At 63.4% G+C, this 10697-nt stretch overlaps 1 protein-coding gene across 1 annotated transcript in view; it reads left to right on the top strand.

Moving 5' to 3' along the window:
• The first annotated feature begins 10515 nt into the window (after positions 1-10515).
• RRP9 (ribosomal RNA processing 9, small subunit (SSU) processome component, homolog (yeast)) overlaps positions 10516-10697 on the top strand; it is a 3497-nt gene continuing 3315 nt past the window's right edge. Inside the window, exon 1 of the mRNA XM_010573733.1 lies at positions 10516-10626. Within this exon, the coding sequence (XP_010572035.1) occupies positions 10516-10626 (111 nt within the window). The remainder of the gene's footprint in view (positions 10627-10697) is intronic.

Raw genomic sequence — 10697 nt, 5'->3', positions numbered from 1 at the left:
CCCCCCAGCCCCCCGGCCCGGCCCGGGCCCCCGCGCCCGCTCGGACGGCCCAGCAGGCCCGGGCTGGGCCCAACGGGGCCGTAGGCCTCGGGGAGTGGGAGAGGGGGGAACCCCCCCGTCCCTGGTGGAACCCTGCCGCCTGCCACGGCAGCCATAACCGGGGGGACCCAGCTGACCCCAAGAGTCGCAGGTTGCTGCGGCTGAGCGCATGGGAAGGCCTCTGGTGTCCCTGTGTGCCCACCTGCCTTCGAGCAAGGGGAGCCCGGCAGGCCTTGTCCCAGGCCTTGTGTGGACGAGGGAAGAGCCTCGGCGTGCCTGAGGGCCTGGGGCCTGCGCTCCGGCTCAGCCTGGCCATAGGTAGGGGCGGCACCAGGCCCTGGGGGTGAAGGGACAGAGGACAGAGGGGTGTCTGCGACAAGGGGGATGCTCCCATACAGACAAACCCCAGCCCCATAGCGGGAGGAGGAGGAAGAGGGAGCCAGTCCCGTCCCCCCAGGGCGAGGAGGGGTCCATGTGCTCCGGGGCAGCCAGAGGGGTTCTGGGGCGGGGGGATCAGGGGGCTTAGGGGAGTGACATTGGGGTACTTTGCGACACCCTGTGTCACCCAGCTCTGCTCCCACAGTGTCTGGGAGGACAGTGTTGGGACAGGATGGGAGCGAGGAGGCCCCGAGCACAGCCACTTCTGCCCCACCGCCCCTGGGGTACAGGTGGTCCTCCTCACCCCTTTCCTCCCTCCCTCCTGCAGGATGGCAGAGAGACCTCCTGGCCACGTTAGGCAGGCCTGGGAGGAGAAGGATGGAGCTGCCCTGGCTCCCAGCTCCGGGCCAAAGCCCGATGAGATGTGCAAGGTCCAGCTGCTGCGGGCAGGTGAGTGTGCGGGTGCTGTGGAGCAGGGGGCTGCCCACCCTGCCCTGCCCCGTCCTGTGCCAGGCTCGCGTCCCCCAGCCAGACTGGCATCAGAGCTCCCACAGCGCAGTGGCCAGGAAGCTAGCTCTGTTATGGCATTCCTGGGACAGGGACTCTCCCTGTGCCCTGGGGCCAGCATGTCCCTCACCAGAGCACACCAGGGCCCCCTCCCTGTGCTGCCCTCCAGCATCACAACCTCTCCCCTGGGGCACACAGGGGACACCAGTGTTCCAGCCTTGAGCAAGGGCTCGTGGCATCCCTGGGAGCTGGGCAGAGAGCTCGGGTTTTCCCTGCTGCCTGCCCCCCAGCCCTGCCTGCTCTCTCTTGGCCAGATCTGTGCTGTTCCGCCTTGGCTGTGCCCGGGGAGGAAGATAATACCCTGGACATCATTCGAGCCTTCCTCAGGAGCAGACCAAAGGTATCCGTGGCCACTTCTATAAGGCTGTGCCCGTGTCTCTCAGCCTGTCTTAAGGCCCCTGTCCCACGCTCAGAAGGTGCTGGGGGCTGTGCTGGGCCCCCCACCTGGCTGTCTCTCCCCCCTGACACTGTCTGTCTGTCTCCTCCCCGGCTGGCAGCAAGAGGCCCAGAAGCTGAGGTTTCTGGCCTCCATCTGCACCGTCTGCAGCACCACCAGTGTGGACTCCACTGTGTGGGACATGCTTTACTTCTGCCAGCTGGAGGTGGTGGAGACCATCGAGGTGAGGCAGGGGCAGGGGCAGCAGGCAGCGACACAGCCCCAGGGGCACGTGAGGGCTTGGCCAGGCAGGGGGGTTGCGGATGAGCACTGCTCCGGGTCTCCATCCTTGGAGATGCTCCACCTGGGTGGCCTGGCTGGACGTTTGCAGGTCCCTTGGCCAGCCTGTGGCTCTGTGATGGGCACAGCCCTTCCAGCCATGGGGCTTGGGACCACTGGCTGCTGGGTGGGGAGGGCGTGCCAGGATGGGGGCACCTGGGCTCTGCCAGCCCCGCAGGCTCTTGCTGGGTGAAGGAGACTGCCCCATCCTGAGCTGTCCCACGCTGCTGTGCTCCCCAGGTGCTGCTGCAAGAGGAGCCCACTGGCCCCCAGGGCATCATGGTGCAGCAGCAAGCCATGCTGGCCATCACCTCCATGAGGTACCTGCCCCAGCCCCCAGCTTGGTGGCCCCGATGGCACTAGTCCCAGGTGGGGAGCATCCCCAGTCCTGGGTGTGAGAGGGAGGCAGAGAACAGGGCAGGGAGTGCCACAGGGTTTTCCTCGCAAAGGCGAGTGCCAGTGTCATGGGGGGTTGAGGTGTCCCCCATGGCATGGGGCTCAGCTCAGGTCTCTAAGCCCAGGGTCTGCCTCCTTCTCTGTCCCCACAGCAGAGCAGGGCTGCTTCTGCAGGAGAAGAAGAGCAGCCTCCTCTATGCCTGCTTCTGCAACATCTTCCACCTGCCTCCTCAGGAGGACACTCAGGGCCCTGATGCTTCACTCTACTCCAAGGTATGCCAGGGGGTGAATCACGGGGAGTTCCCTGGCTGCGAGGCCCCTTCCTGGGCACCGCAGGGCCATGGCCGTCCCCTGCCAGGCTTCCAGGGCTGCCCTCAAGACTCTGTCCCCCTCACAGACCCTGGCCACAATGGACAGCATGCTGCAGGTGCTGGTACGCAGCGCCGGCACCCTCGGCATCGTGGAGCTGCAGAACATCTTGCAGGTCTGGCCTTGGCACAGGGTCCCCATGGGCAGTGACCCCTGGCTTGAGCAGTGCCTGCCCCCAGCACCTGGTGCAAGGAGGGGGGCAGGGAATGTCCCTCCTTACCAGCCATGCCCCCCACCCACCCCCCTGCCTCCTGGCTGCCACCAGAGCCCCTTCTCCTGCCCCAGCCCACCCCACCTCTGCAGCCTTGCCCGCTGCCCGTCCTCCCCAACACTGCCTCCCAGATGGACCTGCCTGTCTGGCAAGGGGAGCCCAGCCCTGGGGCTTTCCCCCTCCAGCTTCACCATGGGCCATATCCCAGAGCCCCCACCACAGGTCCCCAGTGAGGTGGTCACCCCAAAGCCTTGGAGTCCTTGGGTGGGAGGCAGAGGGATGTTTTTTGGTGTGGAGTGAATGGAAGGCAGCAGAGGCAGCAGAAGAAGCAGGATGCAGCAACCTGCCTGCCCGCAGCAGGTTGCTGTGAGGGGCAAGAAGGACACATGCCCCATCCCAGGCACTGCCCCAGAGCAAGCCTAGCCGTGCCATGCTGTGCCATGCCACCTCCCTGGCACACCAGCAGCTTTTCTCCTCCCAGCTGCTGCTGCCCTTCACCAATTCCCAGCTGGCAGAGGTGCAGGAGAGGGCCATGGCACGGATTGCCAGGCTGGCCAACTTCATCACCACCTACTCCCTGCCGCAGGTACCAGGCTCCTGGTCTGGGCAGCCCCAGTGCCCTGTCCCTGTGCCCCTGAGCCCCGGCACCTCCCAGGGAAGCTGGGCATCCAGCCAGCAGGTCGGGAGCAGGGGTCTTTGCCCTGCCCCTGTCCTGTCAATGCTCTCTCCCAGGGCAGGTCAGGGCTGCCCCGGGCACAGGCAGGAACTGGGAGCAGCTGGGGCTCACCTTGTGCCTGGGCTCACCTTGTGCTCACACTGCCTCTCTTCCCCCAGGTCTGCCCCTGCTTTGCACAAGCCATAGTCCTCAGGCATCAGTGCTCCAAGACACATCAGTTTGTGATGCTGGGGAAGCTGGTGGGGCACCTCACCCTCTGTTGCACCTGCAAGGACAAGGGGACCCGTCATGAGGCTGCAGAAGCTCTCCATCACCTGCACACCTTTGTCCTGCAGCAGAGAAGTAAGACAAGCTGTGTCGGGCTGGATCCCCCAGGCATGGGCAGTCAGGGGCCACTCTCCTTGTCGAGAGAAAGCCTTATCCAACCTGCCTGCCTGCCTGCAGTCTGAAAAGTCATTTCACCTTGCCCCCGCTCACAATAGCCCTGGACCCTCCCTGGGTATCTGCTCCCTGGACCTGTCTGGTGCCCTTTTTCTTTGCCAGCAACTTTTCTGCCCAATGCTCTCAGACTGCACCTCCACTTCTACACCCTCTCTCTGAGCACCCCATTTTTGCTCCTCCCCAGGCAGGTGGCCCTGGCTGCATGGCACAGAGCAGCTGCAGCTCCAGGAGGACTGGCAAGCAACGCAGCCCTGGCAGCTTTTGCAAACCAGCCACACCGGCAAAATCTTCTTGGTAAGAAGTGCCTTTGTCTCAGTGTGAGTGAAGAGACACCCGATGCATGGGGATGACAGGGGCTCATGCTGTTCCTGAGCAGGGGCTAGGCAAAGGCCCTCAGGGAGCTTCAGTTCCCTGTGGGACCCTGACACCCACCATCAGTCTCCTCCCCAGCGCAGCCTGGCTCTGTGTCCCGCTCTCACTGCACAGTCAAGATGCTCTGGGTGATGCTCTAGGCAACAAATCTCCCCTCCTCTCCTTCATCCTGCAGATGTTCACAAAATACCTCCAGCCCTCCGACCGGACAGACATCATCCTCATGGCTATCAAGAGCTTGAGAGCCCCAAGCGCCTACAGCATCAGCCTGGCTGCCCACATGGTAGATGTCCTTGTGGCGGACCATGCCTTCCAGCCGGGGCAGGTGAATAGCCCATGGGTGGCACAGCTGATGCTCCAGCCCACTGGGGGACTGTTCCTCCCCTGGCTCTGTGCCTGGCTAGCATTGACGCCGTCTCAAGCTGGCATACCGCAATAGGAACAGAAGCAGCTCCCAGTGGGAGCTGGGGAAATGGCCGCGCTCACCGTGCTGACATCCCCACTCCCACCTGTGTCTCCCCTCCAGGTGCTGAACATCGTGTGGGCCATCTACAGAAGCCGGCCCTCCGTCAGGGCGGTGGTAGCCCTAAAAAGCCTGGACAGGGCCCTGCTGGTGCTTATGGGCAAACACTCCAGAGAGGTGGTGGCCAGCCTGCTGCAGTGCTCCCCGATGTGCACCCAGTAAGGGGACTACCAGCCTTTGGGGCTCCTCTCACACTAGGAGAGGGGCCCCAAGACCCTCCCGAGGGATTTCAGCCTGGCCATCCTCTGGGGTGTCCCTGCTGACAGAGCCCCGGGTCCCTGCAGTGTCGCCATGGCCATGTGGAGGGCGATGATGTCTGAACCCCAGGCTGCAGAGAAGGTGCTGAGGGAGCTGCTCAGCTTGCTGATGAACCAGTCACTGCGCAAGACCTCCACCTCCACCAAGGACAACCCGCGCATCCTCTCCCTGGCTGTGAGTTGCTGGATGAAGCCTTGCTGACCTCCGGGGCTGATCTCAGCTGTCCGGGGCCCCTGCTCCCCTTCCCTGCCCACCCCAAGGCTTGACCTCCCCAGGGGTGAGGGGACATCTTGGCATCTGGGTGTCTTCTGCAGGCAGCCAGGACGATAAGCGAGATCCTCCTGCAGTCTGTCTGCCTGTGGCAGGTGGAGGCAATTTTCCCCCAGCTTTTCCAGGCGCTGCTTTTCCAAGTGTCATTCACCACAGAGCTGACGCTGCAGGAGGTGCACATCTTCTGGATGGAGCACCAACAGGATCGGCTCACTCCCATCAGGTGCTCCATCCTTTTCCTCTCATCCCTGCCAGCCACTCGGAGCCAAGCCAGGGGTCCTGGTGGGAGCTGAGCATTTCTCCTTGTGCAGGTCTGCGGTGCAGTCCATGAGAGTGCTGCTCTGCAGCATGGGCTTTGAGAGCCAGGTACTGGCCATCGAGGCGCAGGGTGGCTGGGACACCCTGCTCAGCTCCCAGACCCACCTCATGGGAGTGCGCATTATCGCCAGGTGAGAGCCCCTTCTCCCTGCTCCTTGGGGACAGGGTACCCCATGCCACCCCCTCCCTTGTGGTTGATGGCAGTGGGGTCCCCATTACTTGGAGAAAGTGGTACAGACTGGTGATGTCCAGGCTGGTGCAAACCCCCAAAAGATGTGCCTGCCTGGCTCAGGCCTGACAGTGTCTCCTTCCCCGTCAGGGAGATGATGAAGATCCCAAGTCCCCTGTGCTCCACCATCTTCTGCCATCTGGCAGAGCTCCTCAGTACAGAGGACCCCACCTGGGAGATGGTCGCTATGGTCTTCTTCATTGAGGTGAGCCTGATGGCACCACTCCAAGCTCCCCCTGACGCTCGGTTCTCCCATGCCCACCGCTGTGGGGAAAGCTGGGGCAGCGGGTGGGCTCTGGTTGGTACCATGGAGGAGCAGATGAGCAAGCAATGTGCTGTGGTGTGGGGCATGGGGACTCTCTGCAATCCCTGCTGCCTCTGTCTGGGCTTGGTCTTGCCCTGCGTCCTTGTCCTGAGCTGATGGTTGGAGCCAGCACCGCACCTCACCAGCCTGTGTTTCAGATGCTGGACTGTACCAACCTCAGTGAAGAGCTAGACTGTGCCCTGGAAATCTTCCCCATGTATCTGCAGAGCCAGTGCCTGGGGATGCCCAGCCTGGTGCTCAGGGCCATCCTCAGGCTCACTGAGAGGCCTGACACAGTGAGTAGGGGGCAGCCAGGACAGCAGCCCAGGGTGGAACAGTGGGTAACATGGCAGCTCAGGCTTTCCTGGGCATTGTGAGCTGTGCTGGCTGCTGCCAGCTCTCCTGCCTCCCCGGCCCTCTGCCCCATGGCTGTGCCATGCCAAGGAGAGAAGCAGCAGTGCTGACGGGAACGGGCTCCCACTGCCAGCACGTCCCAGCAGGGATGCTGGCGGCAGAGCAACCGGCCTGAGCGTGGGGTCTGCAGGGCCTGGCCGTGAGGTGTTGAACCCCAGGGTGAAACACAGCAGCCATGGCAGGGGCTGCTGGCAGCTTGGGCAGCTTTCCAGGCAGCGCCAGTCGCCCACCAGCCTATCCAGGGGGGTCTGGTGGAGAAGGGGGCAGCCAAAGGGCTGGCAAGGAGCCAGCGCTGTCTGTCCTCCCCCTCTGTGCCCTGCTCTTCCCGTGGGCATGCTGGTGAGCCCTGTCTGCCAGGACCTTGCCCTCGTAACCTGCGCTGCCTGCAGAGAAGCCAGCGGGGAGGCCGGTGTTCGTGGATAGGGTTTTCACCCCTGTGATTGGTGGCTCCTTTACAAAAAGGAGGTGGCATGTCTCACACAGGAAAGGAAAGCCCTTGTCCTGCTGCCGTACGTTATGGAGCAGCTGCAGGGTGATGACAGTGATGCCAGCGCCGCGGCCCTGCCCGTGCTTGGCAACATGCTCCGGCTGCTGGAGGGGAAGACACTCAACCTCACTGCCCTGGCACTGGCTGACAAGCTCCGGCTGCTTTTCGACAATGTAAGGCTGGGGGAGAGCCCCATGCCCCCCTTACTGGACACCTCCATTCACGCCTCCCACCACAGTCCCTGTGCTCTGCAGGGGGATGCTTTGCCCCACAGTCCCCAGACCCCATTGCTGCCCTCGGTGGTTCCGTGCTGTGTCACAAACCCCCCACCAAGGACTCACTCCGGCTCGGCCTCCCTGCCGCAGCGGGGGACAGTGGTGGCAGGATGGCAGCAGGCGTGCTGAGCCCCACCAATGCACACCCTGCTCTGGCAGCATCCTCCAGCCTTCTGCAGGGTCTCCCTCTCTGGCCCTCAGCCCTGGAGACCCCAGTCCCCCTGGGCAGACCATCTGAATGCTGCAGCTCGCTCCCTTTTGGAGCAGGGCTGCCTGCAGCCGTTTTGGGGATGTCCATCTCCATGTCAGCCCCTTGCTTGCCATGGCTTGGGGCTGAGGTCCTCCTCCCCTCCTCCCCCAGGAGCTGGACACGGTGCGGGAGCTCTCCATCCGTCTCTTCCAAATCGCAGTGGGGCTCGTGGTGGGTGCTGAGAAGAAGAAGATGAAGAAGAAGGTGTGGGACAGCCTGCTGCCGCTGCTCTTTCACCTACATGACCAGGACAAGAGTGTGGCCAAGGTGGGATTCCCAAGCTGACTGGTCCTTTGGGGAGGGCAATGCTGACACTGCACTGTGAGGTCTAGCTTATTGAGTCCCTAGGAACAGGCAGAGCCCCCCTCCCTGCCCACTGCTGCCTTTTTCCTCCTGCTGCCTGGATGGATGGGGAGGTGGGTCCCTTTCCCACCCAGCTCCCTCCACACAGCCCCTGGCATGTGTCCCTGCAGCCCCAGAGACTGGGCTACAGCTCCGCAGCAGCCTGGGGCCACCAAAGCTGAAACGCTGAAGCCCCGACAGGCTTCCAGCCAGAGATGGTGGCTGCCCTTCTCTTCCCCTGGGGTGCTGAACCTGCTGGCAGCATCAGTCCTCAGCTGGTGCGTCTTCCCTGCATGGGCCAGGACAGGCTCTGAGCCCCACCAAGAGGGAGGACACAGGGTCCTGTGCCCCCCATGGTGGTGGTAGCATCTGTGCTGCTCACCAGGCCTCCCAGGAAGCCCTCCGCAGCGCTGGCCAGTTCCTGAAGTGGGGGCAGCTGGCGCAACTGGCCGAGACGGCGCAGGCATGGAGGATCTGCGAGTGCCTGGTAAGCACAGCCCCAACACCCCTGGGATCTGCCCTGGGTAAGCCCTGCCCCGTGCCCAGCAGAGGGGACCAAAGGCAGTGTCCCCACAGCTGCATGCACCCTCCTGGAACAGGCTCTGCTCCAGGCTGTCCTCACCTCCGGGGTCCCAAAGGGGACTCTGCCACCAGGACGGCACCCTAGCATTGCTTGGGAGCCCTCTACTCCCTCCGAACCCCAATGCAGAGAGCAGAGAGCTGGGAATGTCCTGCTGGGGGGAAGAAGGGTGGTCGTTGGTGGGGCGATGGCCCAACGGGGGGGGCCACCTCTGTGCCAACTCTGCACCCTTGTCCTCTCCAGCTGGCCAGGAAGAGGAACAGGGCCAAGGACTACCTGTGGCAGAGCCAGACCTACCTGCAGAGCCCACAGGAGCCCCTGCGGTGGGAGGCTGTCAGGTTCATTGGTGAGCCCCTAGCCCCGGGGTCACTCTCTCTCCCAGGGTCCCTGTGTCCCAGTGCATGACCTGTGGGGCACCCCTTCACTCTCTCCCACTCCTGCCTGCACAGGTAGGGCTGGCAGGAGGCTCATCCATCCCCTCCCCGATGCTGCACCCTGGGGTCAGCCCTCCCCAGGGAACTGTGTGGCCAGACAGGCTGGGTGGTGGGTCCCTGATGGCCAGTGGGGTCCCTGACATGCTGTGTCCCCCCAGGACTCCTTGGACGGGATGTGGATGAGCACAAGAATGTGCAGTACATCAGAGAGAGTGAGTGAGGGCAGCGGGGAGGAGGAAGGACCTTGGCATGGAGCTCCCCCCCAGCCTGGGCAAGGGGGGCTCTGCTCCCATCTGTGGGAAGAGGGGTGTTTCGGGAGGGGCGTATTCCTGACCAGCAGCTTCCAGCTGAGTCATCTGCCCCCTGGTTCCCTCCTGGCCCTGGGAATCATGAGGTGCAATGTGCCCTGCCTGGAAGGGATACGGGGCTGTCACCTCACATCTGCTGCTTTGTCCCCACAGTCCTTCAAGGCCCAAGCAAAGACACCAGCCCCCTGGTCTCCTCCCTGGCAACTCAGACAGTCCTCATCCTCGGACGAGGAAGGCTGAAGTCGAGGTTTAACCTACCACGGCTGAGCTTACAGATGACGAGAGCACGGATGAGGTCACACTCAGTCCCCAGCAAGGACTCTGCTCAGGCAGAGACAAAGCAGGAGCCCCAGCCCTAGGATGCTCTGCAGGCTGGGGTATCTCCTCTTCCTGAGGTCTAACAGGAAAGAAGACACCTCAGCTGGAGGAGGACCCAGCACCCTCCAGAGAGTGGCAGGACAGCCACTCTTTCCAGTGGTCTAGGACAACGCCTGTCCACGCGCTTCATCTTTGCCATAAAGCACCAGCTGCTCTGCTGGGCTGTGAAACAGAGGGAAGAAGGCCACGCCAAAGCCGAAGCCAAAGTTGAAACTGAAGCCTTCCATCCCTTCTGCAGGGCCATGCCGGGGTGAATCACTTTTTCTGCCTCCCACCGTCCAAGGATCCTGTGCTGCTTTGGGCTGACGTGGCCGAGCTCGGGAGCTACAAAGCCACCGATGCTCTGACTCCAGCAGCATCGTCCCCTCCATGTCCCCAGCAGGAAGGGCAGCTCTGCCTCCTGCCCGCACCACCAGCTGCGCAGCCGCTCCTGCCTGGGGATGTCAGAAGACACAAGAGCAATGGTAAGAGGTCACAGTGTGAAACCAAGCCCTCTGTCTCCAAAAGGCAGACCGCCTGCCGGCAGTCAGCAGCCCCTCCAGGATCCTCTGGGCACATATGGCAACACTCTTTGGCTGCTTGTCCCTGGGGAAGTGAGCCTGTGCCTCACAGAGACCAGCTGAGGAGTGTTCCCGCTGTCCTTCCGCACCTCTCCGGGTGCCAAAGAGGAAAGAGACTGAATGCGCAAAATGAAGTTTCGGCACAAAAACAGGTTTTAGCTCTTTAGAGCATCACCAGGACAGGCCCCTCCGCACCCGCCTGTCCCAGCCAGCCAGCCAGCCACTACCCCAGTCGCAGCCCAGCACGGGTCCCTGGGACCCCCAAAGGACGTGGGATGGGACCAGAGGCCGTGCCCCGCACGGGAGCTGGCCGAGGGTCCCCGAGGGGCAGAACAAGCTGATCGTGATTTGGGAAGCAGCCACCCATCCACCGTCACCGTCACCGCGACGCCGTCTGGGTGAGTGGCGGACGCCGGCTGCGATGCCCGGGGGGCCGGGCACCAGGGGTCTTGGGGGGACCAGAGGAGGCAGCGCCCTAAGGGGGCCCTGGGGCTCAGCCAACCGGGCGGTGTCGCCGGAGGGGAGCTTGGGGGTGCGGGTCCCCGGCAGGGACCCCCCGCTCCCCCCCAAAGCCGCAGAACACTCGGTGCAGGGACGGAGCCC

Source organism: Haliaeetus leucocephalus, unplaced genomic scaffold, assembly GCF_000737465.1.
Source record: "Haliaeetus leucocephalus isolate CR32 unplaced genomic scaffold, Haliaeetus_leucocephalus-4.0 Scaffold2, whole genome shotgun sequence".
Lineage (NCBI taxonomy): Eukaryota > Metazoa > Chordata > Aves > Accipitriformes > Accipitridae > Haliaeetus > Haliaeetus leucocephalus.
This window is presented reverse-complemented; position numbering and strand designations above follow the sequence as displayed.